This window comes from Schistocerca piceifrons, chromosome 4, assembly GCF_021461385.2.
Source record: "Schistocerca piceifrons isolate TAMUIC-IGC-003096 chromosome 4, iqSchPice1.1, whole genome shotgun sequence".
Lineage (NCBI taxonomy): Eukaryota > Metazoa > Arthropoda > Insecta > Orthoptera > Acrididae > Schistocerca > Schistocerca piceifrons.
Window position 1 is genome coordinate 77,851,516 of NC_060141.1, and position 22,134 is coordinate 77,873,649.

The following is a 22,134-nucleotide window of genomic DNA, read 5'->3' on the forward strand; positions in this document are numbered from 1 at the left end:
TGAAACTTGGTATATATTATTTCTGCCATTTTCAATTATTTGAATAGTTCAGCTTCATGCAGGATTGGCTTCAGCAAACTATAAATAAATATTGGCCAATGGGTCAAAGTTATATGAGCCAAAAGCTCCAGTGTTCCTGGGGGAGAAAAGACTCACTAATGAAGCACTTTCTAGAAATTCTTTTTTTAAGTTTTAGCACCCCTATCAGGAAGATGTATAGCACCAGTGACACCTCTTGATTATCAATTATTCCCATCCAGTGTTTAATTTTTTTACACTTAGAAACATGGTATACAGTGAAGCAAACATCCTCTCTTTATGCCGCAGGTTTTTCATTTGTTGCTATAAATAATACTAACACAACACATTTCATTACAGAAATAGCACACATTCTTAATACAGCACAAGTTTTTTTTCCTTTTTTTTTAATTCCTTAATACTTCAGAAGGAGTTAGATATGTCAGAACAGCAACACTTTGCTTTCAACAAAAATAAATGCTGCACTTAACATAACATGACGTAGTCATCTCTTTGCAAATTTATTTACATATTCACGAACTTTGCTTCGAAATGCATCCTTGTCCCTAGTGTAAAGCTCTGCTGCCTCTATGTTGAGTGGATCATCAAAATTCAGAAGATCCTGTAAAAGAAAAACATTTAGAGGGTTTTTTATTTGTAACATTATTACAGTATAAAACACAAGCTGCCATTTCTGTCAACACACAAGCTGCCATTTCTGTCAACACACAAGTTGCCATTTCTGTCAAAACGGCAGAATAAACAGCAAGATGTCAACCGTTATATAATATGTATGGAGTGATTACATGTTCCACAAAATAGTAATGCTGCTTGTGGCAATATCTACGTAACATTAACACAATGCCTTCAGACCTTGTTCCTGTCCGTTAAATGTTTACTTATTTGCGCGCGCGTGTGTGTGTGTGTGTGTGTGTGTGTGTGTGTGTCACACACACACACGCGCGCGCAAATAAGTAAACATTTAACGGACAGGAACAAGGTCTGAAAGTCGAATGATCTTAGCCAAATACACTGCTTTGTGGATACTCACGAAATACACCCCTCCACCCCCCCCTTTTTATTACTAAAACCATTCAGATATTTAAATATATTACTTACTGTTCACTAAGTTTTGCAGAAGAAATTTTCACTGTAAAAGCAGCAAATGGAATCACACCCAAACAAAAATATTATTTAACAGAATAAATAAATTTTTTGGATATATGGAAGTTGATAATATACTAAATTTAATCCAGAGTGTTTAATAAGTGATACTTAACGAGATGATTATTCAACAACATTGTACTGGTATAAAAATGACAATGCACTCAAAACAGAATACAAAAGATGAGATTTATTTCAGAATACCAGAACTTACTTCATTTTTATTGTTTTATACTGCACTGTGGGTATTACATTACCTCTTTCTGAACATTAAGTCCAACACAACTGCAGTGTACTGACTATTCTGCCAATCAATGACTTGCATTAATAAAGTGAGCTGTGGTTATATAACAAAGGCTACATAACAGGTGGATGTGAACATTTAATAAGCAAACTGCAGTAATACTATTGCTAAAAACTGTCTTCAGATACCAGACTAATAAATGTATCACTGTCAGATTTTGATAATGGAAATATTTGAGACTGCAAGAGAACTTCTCCTATTATTTGTTCATTTACCAAAGAAGCAAGAGTACATTTAGTGAAATAAAATTAATCTCACATCCCCATATGACAAGGAAGATGATAATGATTCTAAAAATTAAAGGTTTTTATGAGATGGGTAATCTTCTCCGACAAGATGCTAAAAAAAGTTGTGGCCCTATAATCAGTACACAATGTATGTACTTAGTAACTTACATAACATATTAATTTGTTACCCCCTCCCCAGGCAGATTAAAATACACCACTATGAGAAGATTGTCTCCATATTTGTCAATAATAACCACCCACTGTCACTCCTTACATCAATTCCTAAATATACTGCAGGGTTGTCATCCGACTATGTAGTAATTTGCTACTCCTATCATGGTTCCGATTTCAGAAAGGTCACCTATTTATGAATTTACTGAGCAAGTGATAAAATATTTAATCGTAAAGTATCACTTCGTGAAGGCATTTGATTGTACCAATCATACTATTACATTAAAAAAGTTTTTAATAATCAGCATATGCCTGGTTTTGTTCTTATTTAAGAAACAGAATGCAAGAAGTTACCCTAGGCTGTTTGGTAATACAAAGGGAGGTGCCACATCATCTGCATCATGCAAAGTTACTACTGAAGTCCCAGAAGATAAGATCACTATCTCTATGTTCATGATCTACCATTTTACTTGTTTCAGGAACCAAAATTAATGCTATTTGCATATGATACAAACGTTGTTGTGAAGCTAAGCAAAGAAGCATCATCAGAGAAATTAGTTAATGAAATGTTTGTTAAAGTTATTGATTTGTTTTGGACAAACGGGCTAGCTTTAAACTAAAAGAGAAAAAAGTCACAGCTCATTCAGTTTTGTCAAGTCAAGAATATCACATCAACAACTGAGCTGTTCCAACAGTGTACAGCAAATTGGGTACAATATCTTGTTCAACAATTTGAACTTAGTTTTTTTGCAACTGCACACACCACAACAGAGGAGTATCTGTTGAGAGGCAAGACAAACTTAATGGCTCCTAAAGAGGGGCAGCAGCCTTTTCAGTAGTTGGAGGGACATCAGTGTGGATGATTGACTGATCTGGTTATGTAACATCAACCAAAACAGCCTTGCAGTGCTGGTACTGCAAACAGCTGAAAGCAAGGGGAAATTACAGCCGTAAATTTTCCCGAGGGCATGCAGCTTTACTGTATGGTTGAATGAAGACGGCGTCCTCTTAGGTAAAATATTCTGAAGGTAAAAATAGTCCCCCATTCAGATCTCCAAGCGGAGACTACTCAGGATGACGTCGTTATCAGGAGAAAGAAAACTCGCATTCTACGGATCGGAGCATGGAATGTTGGATTCCTTAATTGGGCAGGTAGGTTAGAAAATTGGGTTTAAAATAGATGTAGTGGGATTTGTGAAGTTCAGTGGCAGAAGTAACAAGACTTCTGGTCAGGTGAATACATGGCTACTATAAATACAAAATCAAATAGGGATAATGCAGGAGTAGGTTTAATAACGAACAGAAAAAATAGGCGCACAGGTAAGCTACTACAAACAGCATAGAGAACGCATTATTGTAGCAAAGATAGACACGAAGCCCATGCCTACCACAGTAGTACAATTTTATATGCCAACTACCTCCACAGATTACGAAAAGATTGAAGAAATGTATGATGCGATAAAAGAAATTATCCCGATAGTGAGGGGAGACATAAATTTAATAGTCATGGGGGATTGGAATTCAATAGTAGGAAAAGGAAGGGAAGGAAAAGTAGCAGGTGAATATGGAATGGGGGTAAGGAATGAAAGAGGAAGCCACCTGGTAGAATTTTGCACAGAGCATAACTTAATCATAGCTAACACTTGGTTCAAGAATCATAAAAGGAGGCTGTGTACATGGAATAAGCCTGGAGATACTGGAAGGTGTCAGATAGATTATATAATGGTAAGACAGAGATTTAGGAACCAGGTTTTAAATTGTAAGAAATTTCCAGGAGCAGATGTGGACACTGACCACAGTCTATTGGTTATGAACTGTAGATTACAACTGAAGAAACTGCAAAAGGTGGGAATTCAAGGAGTTGGGACCTGGATAAACTGAAAAATGAGAGGTTGTAGAGAGTTTCAGAGAGAGCATTAGGGAACAATTGACAACAATAGGGGGAAAGAAATACAGCAGAAGAAGAATGGGTAGCTTTGAGAGATGAAATGGTGAAGGCAGCAGAGGATCAAGTAGGTAAAAAGAGAAGGGCTAGTAGAAATCCTTGCGTAACAGAAGAGATGTTGAATTTAATTGATGAAAGCAGAAAATATAAAAATGCGGTAAATGAAGCAGGCAAAAAGTAATACAAACATCTCGAAAATGAGATTGACAGGAAGTGCAAAATGGCTAAGCAGGAAGGGCTAGAGGACAAATGCACGGATGTAGAGGCATATGTCACTAGGAGTAAGATAGATCCTGCCCACAGGAAAATTAGAGAGACCTTCAGAGGAAAGAGAACCACTTGTGTGAGTATCAGGAGCTCAGATGGGAAACCAGTTCTAAGCAAAGAAGGGAAGATAGAAAGGTGGGCGGAGTATATAGAGGGTCTCTACAAGGGCAATGTACTTGAGGGCAATATTATGGAAATGGAAGAGGACGTAGATGAAGATGAAATGGGAGATACAATACTGCATCAAGAGTTTGACAGAACACTGAAAGATTTAAGTCAAAACAAGGCCCTGGGAATAGACAACATTCCATTAGAACTACTGAGAGCCTTGGGAGAGCCAAGGCTATCAGCTCTACCATCTGGTGAATAAGATATATGAGACCGCAATGCCTGTGGAGCTATAGTACAGGCAAAAGTCATCAGCATACAAAGAAGCCAATATGGACGTTCCCACAGCTGCAGCTAGCCCATTGATAGCAATTAAAAAGAGACAGACACTCAAGACAGAGCCTTGCGGGACCCCACTCTCCTGGACTCAGGTGGAACCAACTTGCACACAGAAGGAACAAAGCGACAGAAAATTCTGAATAAAAAGCAGGAGTGGGCCCCTAAGACTCCACCCATGAAGCGTAGTGAGAATGTGATGTCGCCACATTGTATCGTATGCCTTCCGCATGTCAAAACAAATGGCAACCAGATGCTGACAGCGGGCAAATGCTGTGCGGATGGGAGACTCCAAGCAGACCAGATTATCGGTGGCAGAGCGGCCCTTACGGAACCCACCCTGGGATAGAGCCAGAAGGCCCCGAGACTCAAGTAGCCAACTCCAACCTCTGGCTCACCATGCATTCGAGCAACTTGCACCTAACGTTGGTGAGGCTAATGGGGCGGTAGCTGTCCACCTCCAGGGGGTTCTTGCCAGTCTTCAACACTGGGATGATAATGCTTTCTTGCCATTGAGAGGGGAACTCACGGTTGAAAAGGTCGAGGTGGTGTCACTGGCAGTCCACCAAGAGATGTTTGAGCATCTAATAGTGGATGTGATCCGGCCCGGGAGACATATCAAGGCAAGCGGATGGAGCACTGTATGATTCCCGGTAGCACGTATGGAATGAAGGAGTCCTACTTTCCAACCACTCTTTCAGGGAGCAGAAGGCCAGTGGGTAATTCATAGAAACAAAACTCCCCAAGCATAACGCTCTGCTAAAAATTCTGCAATTGTGTCTGATTCAGTACAGACTGCTCCATTCAGGGAAAGCCCAGGTACACTGACGGGTGTCTGATACCCATAGTTGCCTGATCTTGCACCAAACCTGCCATAGAGATGTGGGTGGCAATGGTGGAGATATACAGTTCCCTGCACTCCTGCTTATCGGGCACGGGCCTGTTTAAGGGTAACGAAGTGTTCCAATGATGGGCGCGGCTTATGACGCTGGAGGGTCCCCTGCGATCTGTAATTGCCTCGGCGATCTTCGATGACCACCAAGGCACAGTCCTCCACCGAGGGAACCTGGAAGAACAGGGAATTGCAGATTCCGCAGCAGAAGCGATGCTGGTGGTCATCGTGTGAACCAACACGTCAGTGGTGCCATGAGAAAGAGGCTCAAGAGTGGCAATGGAGGCGAACTAATCCCTGCCAGCCTTATTCAAAGCCCATCTGGGGAGGCACTCAGGTGATTGATGTTGGGGCAGTGACAGAAAGATCAGAAAGTAGTCACTACCGCACAAATTGTCATGCACACTCCATTGGACAAACGGTAGAAGGCCAGGGCTGCAGGCCAGAAGGTTGATGGCTGAGTACGTGCCATTCGCCAACCTGAAATGTATAGAAGCACCATTATTTAAAAGAGAAAGGTCGACCTGTGCCAACACTTGCTCAATGACAGTGCCTCAGCCTGTTGCCACCAATCCACCCCATAAAGGGTTATGGGCATAAAGTCTCCCAATAACAGAAAATGTGGCAGCAATTGGGTTATCAGCGCAGCCAGTACATGCTGTGGGACATCACCATCCCATGGAAGATGGAGACCCCAGATAGTAACAGCCTGAGGCATCCACACCCTAACAGTGACAGCCCCTAAAGGTGTTTGAAGAGGGACACACACACTGTAAAGAGAGTTACAGACATAGACACAGACTCCAGCAGATACCCTCATAAGCTGCCCGATTCTTATAATAACTGCAATAGCCATGGAGGGCGGGGGTTCGCATCGCTGGAAACCAAGATTCCTGGAGAGCAATGCAGAAGGAAGGGTGAAGGCTGAGAAGTTGTTGGAGCTCAGCAAGGTGATGGAAAAAAACCGCTGCAATTCCACCAGAGGATGACATTGTCCATAGCCGAAAAAAGCATGAAAGAACTGAAGAGGCAGATTATGCCACTGGATCACCTGCTGCCACCAACTGAGTACCCATGCGATCGATTTCCGTGGTGTCTGAGGGTCTGGCGAGATCTAGGTCGTCATTGGACGCCAGAATCTCCACCCCATCCTCAGACGCAGAGCTTGTAGGTTGTGGTGGGTTGGGCGCCACCACACACTCCTTGGTCTTAGAGGTGGTCTTCTTGGACTTTTCTCGCTGCTCCTTAGGTTTCACTGGCTGGGAGGGCTTCACTGATTCAGTCTCCGGCTTAGAAGTGGGGATGGGCATCCCCGATGGGTGGGAGGGTGTTGCTCCCCATGGTCAAGGGGACAGGTGTAGTCTTGTGGCTCGGGCAGCCAACTGGAATTCACTGAACTGATGGGGCTATCACTGTTGTCGTAGCGGCGGCATAAGAGGAAGTCATTCACACAGAATAGAGTTGTTCATATTTCCTCTTAGCCTCAGTGTAGGTCAGTCGGTCGAGGGTCTTATATTTCATGATTTTCCGCTCTTTCTGTAAAATCCTGCAGTGTGGTGAGCAAGGTGAATAATGATCTCTGCAGTTGACACAGATGGGAGGTGGGGCACATGGAGTATTGGGATGTGATGGACATTCACAATCTGGACATGTGAGGCTGGAAGTACGGCAGGAAGACATATGGTTGAACTTCCATCACTTAAAGCACCGTATCTGGCGGAGGGATATAGGGCTTGACATCACATCGGCAGACCATCACCTTGATCTTCTCAGTCAATGTATCACCCTCGAAGATGAAGATGAAGGCACCAGTGCCAACCTGATTATCCCTTGGGCCCCAATGAACACGCTGGACGAAATGAACACCTCACCGCTCGAAATTGGCGCACAGCTCGTCATCAGGCTGCAAAAGAAGCTCCCTGTGGAATATAATACCCTGGACTACATTTTAACTCTCACTGGGTGTGATGGTAACTGAAACATCCCCCCAACTTGTCACAAGCGAGTAATGCCCGTGACTGGGCAGAGAATGCTGTTTTTAACAAAACTGACCCAGAGCGCATTTTGGACAAGCCCTCCACCTCCCCAAACTTGTCCTCTAAATGCTCAACAAAAAACTGAAGCTTCATGGACACAAAGGATTCCTCATCAGCTCTCGTACATACTAGGTAGCGGGGCAAATAAGCTTTGCTGCCATTCTTAACCTTTCGTTCCTCCCATGGTGTGGCCAGAGAGGGAAACGATTTGGGGTCATACGTGTTTGCATGAAATTGAGCCCTGGAATGCTTAGAGAGTGCTGGCGGCTGGCCACCAGCAAGAGAAGATGTGCCACTCTTCATTTCATGTCATCCGCCCTAATGCCAGCCACTCCAACAAGGGCCCTCCCCACGGGTCCCACCCAGCCACAGCAAGGGCCACTGCTGGGAGTCCCGATGCCCTAAGGAGACAGGCATCTACTCCTTGGAATATGTGGGGAGTTAACGGCGCAGGCATCAGCAGAGCGATCCCTGTGTTGTCAAGGGGCTACAACCAACATGGTACATGGTGACCTCAACACAAAGGACTGGCTACCATGCTGGATATCAGGTGCAAAGAAGTCCATGGTGGTCGTCAGTGCAGAAATCGGCACAGCACAAAGGATGGCGGAAACTGCACCCAGAAATGTATCCTCAACCAAGAGACGGAGAGTGAGCAGGACTGCAATGCGACAATGAGAAAGCGGGCTAAAGATCTCAATGCACGATGCACCATGTAAGGTGCCCTTCCTCAATTGGCTCACTCTTGGGAAAAATTTGGATGTATGGAGGTCAAACCCCACAGGGGACCATCACATAAAGGCCGAAATGTGTGAGACTCCTTTTATCCTTTTAGTCATCTCTTACGACAGGCAGGAATACCGCGGGCCTGTTCTAACCCCCGCACCCAAAGGGGGAAGTGCTACCTGTCAGAATATTCGCAACAAAGTGACAGGCTTCGATGCACTTCTGTAAAGCGGTAAAGCTCTCATAATACTAGGTACAGAAAACTGGCTGAAACCTGAAATTGATAGCAGTGAGAGTTTTGGAGAAAAGTAAAATGTATATCAAAACGACAGGCTAATGGGAAATGGAAGTGGTGGATCTGCCACCGCAGATATGAAACTCAAATCCACCAATATAGAAATTAAAGCTGCATGTGAGACTGTTTGGGCATGACTCATTATCAGGGGTGGGCACAAAATGCATTTGGATCTTTCAGTCGCCCACCAGGCTCATCTCCTGATGTAACTGAAAACTTTGGAGAAAACCTCAGTTCACTTGTACGCAAGTTTCCCAATCATGTTGTAATCACTGACTGAGACTTTCACCATCCAACGATTAATTGGAAAAATTACAGTCTTGTTAGTGATGGGCATGATAAGAGATGCTGTGGAACTTTACTACATGCCTTCTCTGAAAACCAGTTAGAACAGATAGATAGGAACCCCATGATGGAAATATGTTGGATCTAATGGCAAAAAATAGACCTGACGTCTTTGAGGGTGTCCACATTGAAACTGGTATCAGTGATCATCATGGGTTGTGGCAGCAATGATTACCAAAGTACAACTAAAACAATCAAAAAGATAGAAACGTTCAGTAAACTAGATAAAAAATCAGTAGTACCATATCTCAATGAGGAACTTGAAACTTTCAGCACATGGCAGGAGCATGTACCAGCTTAAAAGAATCGTTGACCATGCACTGGATAGATATGTATCCAGTATAGGCGTAAAACACAGCATAGAACTAGAGAGAGAGTGTGTGTGTGTGTGTGTGTGTGTGTGTGTGTGTGTGTGTGTGTGTGTGTGCGAGAGAGAGAGAGAGAGAGAGAGAGAGAGCTAAAAGGAACACATTTGGCTGTCAAGAGGGCAATACATGAATCCTTCAGTGACTACCATTGCAGAATACTGTCAAACGACCTTCCACAAAACCCCAAGAAAATCTGGTCATATGTAAATGATGTTAGTGGCACCAAAGTTATTGTCCAGTCCCTATTGAATCAGACAGGAACTGAAACTGAGTGTAGCAAAGCAAAAGATGAAATGCTTAACTCCGTTTTCAAGTGTTCCTTTAGAAATGAAAACCCAGGAGAATTGTTCCAATTTAATCCTTGCATCATTGAAAAGGTCAGTGAAATCAGTATTAGTGTATGTGGTGTTGAGAAACAGCTAAAATCGTTAAAATTGAGCAGACCTCAAGGTTCCAATGGAATCTCCATCAGATTCTATACTGAATTTAGGGCCGAGTTATCCTCTCTTCGAACTATAATCTATCGTAGATCCCTTTAAAAAAAATTCTTAATTTCTGAAAAGTATTTCACTCAGTGCCACACCTATATTTATTGTCAAAAATTTGACCATATGGAGTATCAAGTGAAATTTGTGATTGGTTTACATGACTTTTTGGTAAGGAGGACACAGCATGTTATGGAAGTGTGTTGGGACCCCAGCTGTTCACGTTGTATATTAATGACCTTGCGGACAATATTAATAGAAGCCTCAGACTTTTTGCAAATGGTCCAGTTATTTGTAATGAAGTACTGTTTGAAAGAAGCTGCATAAATATTCAGTCAGATCTTGGTAAGATGTAAAATGGCGCAAAGACTGGCAAGTTGCTTTAAATGTTCAAAAATGTAAAACTCCACACTTCAGAAAATGAAGAAACATAGTATCATATGACTATAAGATCAGTGAGTCGCTGTTCAAATCAGCCAACTCATACAAATACTTGTGTTAACACTTTCTAGGGATATGAAATATAAACCACATAGGCTCCGTTGTGGGTAGAGCAAGTGGTAGACTTTGGTTCATTGGTAGAATATATGTGAAGTGCAATCAATCTAAAAAGGAGATTGCCCAGGATGGAATGTAACAATATTATGGAAAGTATAGTTGCTACTCACCATATAGCAGAGATGCTGAGTCACAGATAAGCACAACAAGAAACTGTCACAAAATAAAGGCCAAAAGCTTATTTTGTGACAATCTTTTTGTTGTGCCTATCGACTCAGCATCTCCACTATAAGGTGAGTAGCAACTATCGTTTTCATAACATCGTTAAAAAGATAATTGCTTACACATCACACACACAACGTATTCTAGAATATTGCCCAAGTGTGTGGGACCCGTACTAAATAGGACTAACTGGGGATATTCGATGTATACAGAGAAGGCCACTATGAATGGTGAAGGGTTTTTTTTTTACCCAGGAGAGAGTGTTACCAAGAAGCTGAACTAGCTCTCTCTTGAAGACAGACGTAACTATCCCGAGAAAGTCTACTAACAGAATTTCAAGAACCAGCTTTAAATGATGACTAGGAATATACTACAATCCCTACATACTGCTCATGCAGGTCTCTTGAGGAAAAGATTACAATAATTACAACACATACAGATGCTTTGAATCATTTTTCCTGAATGGAATGGGAAGAAATCCTAACTAATAGTACAACAAAAAATACCCTCTGCCATGCACTTCTAGGTGGTTTGAGTATATTAATGTAGATGTAGATGTAGAAAGCTGTTTTCATGATCTTGATTCAGGGCCAAGATACCTTATCCTCATTTCTTCCCAACTTCAATACCACCTCTCCCATCCATTTCACCTGGTCCTCCTCAATCATAAGTGCCACCTTCCTGGATGTTGACCTCCACTTTTCTGATGGCCCCATCCAAACCTCTCTTCACATTTAACCTGTTAACCACCAACAGTACCTGTGTTCCGACACTGCCATCCCTTCCACACCATGGAAGTTCTTCCCATGCAGCTTGGCCACCTGTGGATGATACACTTGCAGTGACAAGAACTATTATCTAGTATGCTAAAGATCTCATGAATGCCTTCAGAGACAGTCACCACCCCCTGCCCGAAACTACTCAGCAAATAGATTTCCCATTCCATATTCTCACACACCCCAGCCACACCATCATCCAAAGGAATAAGCCACAAAGGAGAGCCTTCTCCAACACCCAGCACTCAATATCACTCTGAACTGGAAATGGTTAACCATATTCTTCGTCAGGGCTTTGATTCTCTCTCATCTTGCCATAAAATGAGGGACATCCTGTCCAAAACCCTCCTCACCCATCACGTAATGGTGTTCCATCACTCGTTCCAACTATCCTTTCTGTCCCCATGCCACTCCCATGCCCTACCTCTACCCACTACTTCCTATCACAGGCTTAGCCTAACCCATCAGAGGCCAGGCTATGTGTCAAAGCTGCAATGTTGACAAACTCTGCTGAAAATGTTGCACAGCATTTTATGTCAGTATGATTACCAACAAGGTCCATCAGAATGAATAGCTACCACCAAACTGTTTCCAAAAACAAAGTTTCTCATCCGGTGGCACAACATGCAGCTGAGTGTAACATGCTCGATTTCAATGACTGCTTCACCACTCAACCATACGGATCCGCCCCTCCACCACCACCTCCTCTGAACTATGCAGGCAGGAGTTATCCTAGCAAACATACTCCGCTCCCTTAACTGTCCCGGCCTCAGGCTCAATCCTCTGTAACCCACTGCCACCAATCTCCCTACCCAACAAATTCCTCCTCCTCCATCCTAAAACTCCAATTCACGTCTCCACTTTATCTTCAGCGTGAACTGTTCCCCTCCGGCTCTGACATCGGTGCCTCACACGTCCAGCCTGTGCACCTGTCACACCTCACTCCTGTACTCCTGGGTCGCAAACTGAACCCTTCCTACGAGCTGCTAGCCACCCACCCCAAACCCTCTCCCAGCTTCTCACCCCTCTTCCCTTCCATCTGCCCCTTGACACAACCACCAACGCCACCCTATTTCAACCGCCGAAATGCGATCCTGGCATTGTGTCTCAATTTCGAAGATACAATAATGCAGAACCGATTTACATTGGAAAAAAATTTGTTCCAATTTTGGCCACCAAAAATATGGCACTGTAGAGCACCTAGTCATCTGCAGTGTTCGTACTGAACAAATTGTGTAGGTGATGGTTAACAATAAAATCAACATTATGCTTCTCTCACCTTTTCTGCACATGTCCCGTTATTAATCCATTACATATGAACATATTTCTACACATCTTTCTTGCATTCACAGCACCATATTTGCACCTGATGACCAAAATTGGATTACTGTTTTTTTCCAGTGTTCCAGTTCCACATTAACACATTAGAATAGCTACTAAATTTCAGTGTCATACAATAATTGCAGCCCACACTTGACCTCTGTGAGTAGCCGCACTTCAATTACATTCACATGGTGTTTACATTCTGCCAGAACTTTCCTACAAGTTGTTTTTGAAGAAGGTGTCTAGGAAGATATTTAAAACTATTTACCCACAGTGAATACTTCTGTAATCATTCATTTTAAGATAGGAGAAATACTAGATAAGTATTTACAACAAATCTATAGATTTCTACACAGATACACAAAATCTCAAGTTTGTAATAGCTCTTAGTCCACATTTGAAATCCCATCAGAAGCTTCTGGAGACAAATTCTGAAGGTTTTCCATTACCCCTCTGAATGCTATGAGGGAACATTCAAATGTTATGTGATGTACCATTTGCTGCTCTTCACCAAAGTCACATTCAGGGGAGCAGTTTCATTCCCATTGGTGCAGCAGTGCTTCACATCTTGTGGTGTAATATGGTGATCCTCTGAAATAACATGTTCCACTTTTGACCACTTAGGCTAGTGAAAGATACTTTTAGAAATGGAAAATGTAATCTTAGGCAGTTGTTAAGTGTGTAACATCCCACTGCATATGCCCTTGCTTGATGTATGTGCAGATAGATGCTAAAGGAAAGCAGCAACTTGATAAGGCATGACTGCAAATGCGCATTTCTACCTGCTGTGGAGATGTGCTTATGCTTTGGCATTGCGGCTTGAGGTACCTGTAAAACCAGAGTAAGAAGCACTAGCAAACAAGTATATGCCAGAAAATGATGGAAGAATCATTATTCGGTTATGTGCTTTCCTATAACGTAAAAGGAGTACATGTTTATACGCTGTAATCTGTTATGAGCTACAAAATAAGAGATATCTTAACTGCGGTTGTACACGAAACACATTGTGCGTAAAATACAGAAGAATTACCGCAAAGCTGTTTACAACATTTAGTAGCTTGGACAGATCAGAGCTCTTTTTCAGTACCCACACCCACTGCAGAGAGTAAGAAGTCACATGTCACTGTCTAGTGGCACTGCATAGCAGGCCCACAAAAGCAATTAGCTTCAGGAACAGTAACCACAAATTATTTGCATGGTAAAGCTGGCACATACACACAACTAAGTGAGAGATCGTATATGAAGTGGAACACGTCCTCCCGCAACATACTATTTTGGCACTGCACTGCGGGACATGAATTAGCGGTGTGAAACAAAGAGAGCATTTACATCTTAAATGAAACACAGAATCAAATGCAAAAAACAAGCACACTGTATATTTGTCAGTTACAGCTCACCTACCACAAATGGAAAACAATGGTTTGAATAAACAGTATGTAGTTTTTGTGTAGAATCCTAATACACAATAAAAATGGGGGTTTCCCCCATTTGAAAATACAAAGGTGACATCCCCCAAAACTTAAGAGGGGTGGTTAGAAAGTGGCCAATTGTAGCACAGACTGATGTCCCTTTACTAATATTAACTTTTCATCTAAAACATTTTTTTCATACAATCCCTCATTTTCTTAATTTAAAACAAACACTCTGTATAAAAGCTCATTATCAGTATAAAAATAAACATTTGATTTCTTCACTTATGTTACTGCTAATATGTAAATAGAAACCAGATGGCAGTTATAAGAGTCGAGGGACATGAAAGAGAAGCAGTGGTTGGGAAGGGAATGAGGCAGTGGTGTAGCCTCTCCCCAATGTTATTCAATCTGTATATTGAGCAAGCAATAAAGGAAACAAAAGAAAAATTCAGAGTAGGTATTAAAATCCATGGAGAAGAAATAAAAACTTTAAGGTTCGCCGATGACATTGTAATTCTGTCAGAGACAGCAGATTCAGAAGGATGTAGGCTGCAGTACGTATTGGGAGATGAAGCAGCTTGCACAGGATAGAGTAGCATGGAGAGCTGCATCAAACCAGTCTCATGACTGAAGACCCCAACAATAACAACAACAATATGTAAATCAAATACAGTACATAACTCCGAAGAATCAAGCCACAGTAGTGGTTTTACTTAAAATTCCTCGCCAGATGTAATAGCACATTTGTATTTTCCGGCTTTTTGGGTTTGTTTCCCTCTAATCATTGACATATGGCACATCTTTGTACTTTTATGATCCGTTGAATGTCATTAAAAAGTAAATCTTTACATTGAAAAATAACACCGTTAGTTCTATTTCCTAATAGATAAAGATATTTCCTACAGCAAAGAACCATCAATTTGTATTTGGCAAAATCCTTGTTTCACTATCTTCCACCGTTTCTGAAAGATAAAGGCTCTTATTGCTTATCGCCAGAGAGAGAGAGAGAGAGAGAGAGAGCGCTCTCATTCTGTGATTAAAAATTATTTCAATATGTTAGCTACATTTTCTGTGCAGCAATGTAGACCTAAAGTGCGTCAAATGCAAATTAGCCTATGACTGTAAAATTTATAACACTTTCTTTGGGTTACCTGTAATAAGTTGATTTTATTTTGAAGCCTGTAATTACTACAATGAATAATGAAAAAATTTCCAGTTCGTTATCAAGCGGTTATGTGAGACAGTAAGGAGCGAAAAACTTTTTTTCTAAAAAGTTTCCCTAACAGCACCTACTGTCACCAAGCATGAGACAATTTGCCGCCTGACGCTGCATCAGGCTGACAGCCACCCTTCATGTGGCCAATATACATCAATAACGGCATTTCAGAAACACAGCCCCATGCAGCCCTTGCAGTTAACGTTTATAAGGAGGTGTTTCACTTTCGTAGCTGTTTGCTTACACACTGAAGGTTTTCTGGACATATGAAAATTATTGTTGAACAAACACAAGAAGCAAAAATTAAATTACAGAAGAAATTATTTATAATTTTGAAAATTATGTAGTTTCAAATGTTGGTGGATAGACTGAAATAAGTATGTTTGTGGATTAGATAAGTAACAGTATAACTGTTCTTCAAAGGATAGTTCTGCCAACGTAGGGTAAGATATTTTCAGTTCCAATGTTATTGCCATTATAAGTATCACACGCCACTTTTGGATTTATAATATTCTTGCAATAAATAATATGAGAAAGACAATCAATCATTAAATCTGAAAACAGTTCACATTCTTACCCAATTTGAGATACAAGTGGCACTGCAGGAAAGACTTGCATAAAAACACTTAAAATTGTCAAATCCACAAAACTGCAGAATTCATCAGATCTTCAAGGAAGACAATGTCCAGTCTTTTGAACAGCATGTAACAAGCAAATATACAGTTCGTGTATCTTCAAATCTAAGTGTACCTTCAACACCTACTTAGTTTTTCTATAAGACATCAGCGTGTGGTAAAATATAATCTATGAGAACGGAATAGAAAAAAGGAGGCAATGGTATGTCCCACCTCCTCTGGAACCCAATGCAATGAAATGTCAAGCTAGCGAGCTGATGTTATCTTCACTAGATGTAAACAGCTGCGACAGGCATGTATGAGGTTTATTCAAATGAAACCTGGTCAGTGCGCCCACCTTTGCCTTACACGTAAGGTGGCACAACGTAACTGCATGTATCATGGCCCCATATATTTGTATAGAAACTGGTGGTGTGCACTGTTTGATGTTTCATAGCATCAGTGTGGTTTCACGCCAAAGCGAAGTTGGTCACCCAAGTTATCGTCCACTACCGAACATGTAGGCAAGTATGCAGGAACAAAGAGGAGCGATTCGATTTTTGGTGGCGGAGGGATAATGGAGACCATGAAACGTATCTACGGATGAAGGCTGTGTATGGTGAGTACACCTCCAAAGAAATCAAAGGCCATGCACACCAGTTCTGGTAGGGTCACGATGTCCTTTTCTGACCACAAGGGCCCACTGCCTGTCGAGTTCCTGTAATGGGAAACCACCACCAATGCCCAGCATTATCAAGCCACGTTATAGACCCTTAAATGAGCCATTAAGTCGAAATGCCGACGTATGTTGTCTAATGGCGTTATCCTCCTGCAGGTGATAATGCCCGCCCACACACGGCCAATGTGGTGAAGACGACATTGCAGCAGTTTCGGTGGGAAACATTGGAACATCCACTGTACAATCCCGATCTTTCACCACATATCTTTCATGTGTTTGCACCTCTAAAACAGGCTATTTGCAGATATCGATTTGCAATGGATGATGAAGTGTGTGATTGGGTCCAGGCCTGGATCCTAGAGCAGCCTACTAGCTTGTTCAAGGATGGAATCGACCAGCTAGTGTCACAATGGTGTAATTGTGCCAACAGCTTTGGTGACTATTTCTGAGTATGTGTACTGTGTATAACTATATTTTTGAGTTAATAAAATCGTTACCATTACCTTACACTAGTGACCGGGTTTCACTTTAATGCCCCTTATACATTTCTGAGCCACTACACAAATGAGGTTAAAGGTGGCTGAGGGGTGGAACAAGAAAGGAAGAGCTAATGGTAGGTAAACATACTAAATCTACTTCTACACTCCACAGGCCATCTTATAGCAAGTGGTTACGGTTGGTTGGTTTAAAAGAGGGGGAAAGGGACCAAACTACAAGGTCATCGGTCCCTTGCTCCTAATAAAATAATGCCATAAGTGTGAGAATAAAACAGACAAGACATATAACACAAAACGGAAAGAAAGGAAAGACCACAAGAACAAAGGAAAGACAACAAACACTAAAAGGAACAAAAGTGGACAAGGAAACAACAGAGAGATGCAAGAAACAGTTACAAGAGAGTAAAACAAGGAAGTAGAATACAGTGGCTGGCCGACCATGAAAATAAAAAGGAAAAGCTAGTCACCCTGCAACATATTAAAACCTCCACCCTGAAAGCACTAGGATGGAGGACACAGAGGGACAAAGGACAAGCTCTAAAACGCAGATCGAATGGTAAAACCAACCCTCACAGCTGAAACATAAAACCAAATCAGCCACTGAGGCGATGTCTGCTAAAATCAATGATAACGAGTCTGGAAACTGGAGATGAAGTCGCAGGACAGTCAAAGAAGGACAGAGCAGAAGAATGCCACCAGCTCTGCAGTGAATACACTGCTGCAATCAGGTAAGGAATACTGTTCAATATGGCCACTGTCAAACGGGAGCCGCACCGACACTGAGGTGGGTCTTCACAGCACAGGAGGCAGCCATGGGTCGCCCAGGCATGGGCAATGTGGAGCCGGCAGAGAACCACACAGCCCCTGTGAGAGGCCCTCATTGAGGACTTCCACACATTAGTGGTCTCCTTAATGGTTCACAGTTTGTTGTGCATCTGACACTTTGCCATTCCATGTCCCAAAGCTGAAAAACCTTATGGCGCAATTACGAACGCAGGTCAGTTGTTGGGATGCCCATCTCCAGAAGTGGTTTCCATGTAGTCTGCTTGGCCATCCTGTCAGCATGTTCATTTCCTGGAATTCCGATGTGACTAGGGGTCCAGACAAACACCACTCAGTGACTGGACCGTTCCAGGGCATAGATGGACTCCTGGATGGACGCTACCAAAGGATGATGTGGGTAGCACTTATCAATAGTTTTCAGACTGCTCAAAGGAGTCAGTACATAAAAGAAAAGACCCCAGGGCATGAACGGAGATACTGAAGTGCACGAGAAGTGGCCACCATCTCTGCAGTGAATACACTGCAGTCATCAGGTAAGGAATGCTGTTCAATATGGCCGCCCTGAACGTGGGCAAAGCCAACAAAACCATCAACCATCGAGCCGTCGGCGTAAACCAGTTCAGAGCCCCAGAACATGTCAAGAATCGAGGGGAAGTGACAGCGGAGAGCCGCAAGGTTAACGGAGTCCTTAGGGCCACATGAAAGGTCCAGACAAAGTTGTAGCTGAGACATGCACCATGGAGGCATATGTGAACGGATCTCAAGTGGAGGTGGTAAAGGGAAGGACTCCAGTTCGGAGAGAAGGGACCGCACACGAAACACAATCATTAGCCCCGACGTGGGCCACCAACGCGGGATGTGGACTGCTGTAGGTGGGAAAAGGAGACGGTAATTCAGATGCTCAGGAGAACTATGAATGTGTGCAACATAATTGGCGAGCAGTTGTGCACGTCTGATCTGCAATGGAGAGACCCCAGCCTCCACCTGTACGCTGGTCACTGGACACGTTCTAAAAGCTACAGTCGCTAGTCTAACCCCACACTGGTGCACAGGGTTGAATACGTGCAATGCTGGAGGTGCTGCCGAACCATAAACCACACTCCCATAGTAGATTCAGGACTGGACAAGGGCTCTGTACAGCCACAGCAGCGTAGAGCAATCTGCACCTCAATTGGTGTTGCTCAGGCAATGGATGGCACTGAGGTGCTGCCAGCACTTCTGCTTACGCTAACGAAGATGAGGGAGCCAAGTCAATCTATCCTCGAAAACCAGTCCTAAGAGTCGATATGTCTCCACTATAGTGAGTGGATCATCATGAAGGTAAATTTCTGGGTCTAGATGAACAGTACGACGCCAACAGAAGTGCACGACACACGACTTTGAGGCCGCCGAAAACTGGAAACTGTGGGCTAGATTATCAGAGGTAGAGCAACCCTGGCGGAAGCCGCCTAACATGGAGCCAGTAGGCCACATGACTCCAGGACCCAACCCAACTGCTGACATACCATACATTCCAGCAGCTTACAAAGAATGTTGGTGAGGCTGATGGACTAATAGCTATCCACATCAAGCAGGTTTTTACCGGGTTTGAGCACTGGAATGACGGTGCCCTCCCACCATTGCGATGGAAAGACGCCAGCAAACCAGATCTGGTTGAAGACGACGAGGAGTTGTTGCTTGTAGTCAGATGAGATGTGTTTAAGCATCTGGCCGTGGATCCGATCAGGCCCAGGAGCTGTGTCGGAGCAATGTGCAAGGGCACTGAGGACCTCCCACTCTGTAAAGGGGGCGTTATAGGGTTTACTGTGGCGTGTAGTGAATAAGAGGACATTCCCTTCCAGCTGCCATTTGAGAGTACAAAAGCCTGAGGGGTAATTCTCCGAAGCAGAGGCTCAAGCAAAGTGCTCAGCGGACTGCTCGGCAATCGCATTTACGTCAGTAGATAACACACCAGAAACACGTTTGATCTTTGCCCAGACTTGGGAAGGTGACGTATGGCACAAAATGGTAGAGACATATCTCTCCCAACACTTCTGCTTCCGTCATTTGATAAGTTGGCGAACGGGGGCATGGAGCCATTTAAAGGCTATGAGATGCTCCACCGAGGGATTGCGTTTTCTGCTGCAGAAACAATTGTTGTAGTTGCCTGCACAACCGCCAAATCGATGTTACCATGTGGGGGAGAGTCAACAGTGACAGCAGAGGTTAAAGTTTCCCAGTCCGCCTTGTTTAAAGCCCACCTGGGTAGGTGTCCGTGGGCCTGTTGCTGTGACAGTGACAGGAAGATGGGGAAATCGTCACTATCTCACAAGTCGTCAGCTGCTCTCCAGTGGAAAGATGGGAGAAGTCCTGGGCTGCAAATTGATAAATCAATGGCCAAGTAACTACCATGAGCCACACAGAAATGTGTGGCTGCCCCAGTATTTTAAGAGGCAGAGGTCGAACTGAGACAGTGAAGTTTCAACATCTCTGCCTCGGCCAGTAAGCACGGTGCCACCCCACAACGGGTTATGGGCTTTGAAATCTCCCAAAAGTAGGAAAGGTTTAGGGAGTTGATCAATCAGTGCAGCTAATACATTCAGGGGTACTGCACCATCTGGAGGAAGATATATGATGCAGACAGTTATTTCCTGCGGCATCCTTATTCTGACAGCCACAGCTTCAAGAGCGGTTTTAAAGGGCACAGGTTCACTACAGACTGAGTTTAGGACATAAACGCAAACACCACCTGGCGCTCGATTATAGTCACTATGGTTCCTGTAATATCCTTTATAGCCGCGGAGGGTAGGGGGTCCGCATTGCCTGGAACCAGATTTCCTGGAGGGCAATGCAGATAGCAGGTGTAAAGCTTAACAGTTGCCGTAGCTCAGCAAGGTGGTGGAAAAAAACTGCCGCAATTTGCTGCTCCTTGGGTTTCCCTGGCTAAGAGGACTTCACTGGCTCAGTCTCCGGGACTGAGGATGATCGTAAAGCCCTACGACCAGCTATTTTTGTAGCACTTCAGCCACTGGTGTGCGTCATCTTTCCCACTAGCTGAAACCTGGGAAGGGACCCCTTCCTAGCAAGAGAAGCCGAAGAAGACTTACGCATCTCCAGCTTAGACGTAGGGACGGACGTCCCCGATGGTTGGAGAGGGTGTTGCTCCTGAAGTAGGTGATGCTGGGGTTGGCGGATCTGACAGGATTTTAACTGTCGTGGCGGTGGCGTAAGATGATGTCATATGCACAGGTTGCATGCGTTCTAATTTTCTCTTAGCCTCAGTGTTGGTCAGTCGGTCCAGGGTCTTTAACTCCATGATTTTCCTGTCTTTCTGGAGAATCCTGCAGTCTGGCGAGCAAGGTGAATGGTGCCCTCCGCAGCTGACACAGATGTGGGGCAGCACACATGGAGTATTGGTATGTGACGGGCATCTGCAATCTTGACATATGACGCTGGAAGTACAGCGGGAAGACATATGGCCGAACTTCCAGCACATAAAGCACCACATCAAGGAGAGGGATATAGAGCTTTACATCATAGTGGTAGACCATCACTTTGACCTTCTCAGGCAATGTATCACCCTCGTAGGCCAAGATGAAGGCAGCAGTGGCAACCTGATTATTCCTCGGACCCTGGTGGACACGCCGGACAAAATGTACACCTCGCCACTCTAAGTTGGCACGCAGCTCATCATCAGACTGTAAAAGAAGGTCCCTGTGGAATGTAATACCCTGGACAATATATAAGCTCTTATGGGGCATGATGGTAACGGAAACATTCCCAACTTGTCACAAGCGAGTAATGCCTGTGACTGGGCAGAGAATGCTGTTTTTATCAAGACTGACACAGATCTCATTGAACAAGCCCTCCACCTCCCTGAATTGGTCCTCTAAATGCTCAACAAAAAACTGAGGCTTCATTGTCATGAAAGATCCCCATCAGCTCTTGAACATACAAGGTACCGGGGCGAATAAGATCCACTGCCATCCTTAGCCTGACGTTCCTCCCATGGTGTGACCAGGGAGGGGAAAAATTTGGGGTCATACTTCTGTGCGCTGAATTGAGCTCATGAACGCTTAGAGACTGCTGGTGTTTCATCACCAGCAAGATACGATGGACTACACTTCATCGTGTGTCATCCGCTTTGATGCCACCCACTCCAACCAGGAGCCCTCCCCACGGATGCCACCCAGGTGCGATGGCCATTGCCGGGAGTCCCAATGCCCCAGGGGGATGGGCACCTACCCCTTGGCATACATGGGGAGTTAATGGCGCAGGCATGAGCAGAGCGATCCCTGTGTGATCAGGGGGCTACAACCAACAGGGTACATGGCAGCCCAACCACAACGGACTGGCTACCATGCTGGATATCAGGTGCAAAGCAGTCCGTGGTCATCGTCGACACAGAAAGCGATAGTGCATGGTGGAAAATGCTCCAAGGAAGGTGT

The 22,134-nt window shown here is 43.7% G+C and overlaps 1 protein-coding gene across 4 annotated transcripts in view; it reads right to left on the reverse strand.

The window, feature by feature from the left end:
• Positions 1 to 315: 315 nt before the first annotated feature.
• The window catches only part of LOC124794706 (NEDD8-conjugating enzyme UBE2F-like), a 63,974-nt gene continuing 42,155 nt past the window's right edge, over positions 316 to 22,134 (reverse strand). For all 4 annotated transcript variants that reach the window (XM_047258279.1, XM_047258280.1, XM_047258281.1 and 1 more), the window contains one exon: positions 316 to 640. In XM_047258279.1, the coding sequence (XP_047114235.1) occupies positions 524 to 640 (117 nt within the window). In that variant the 3' untranslated portion in view covers positions 316 to 523. The remainder of the gene's footprint in view (positions 641 to 22,134) is intronic.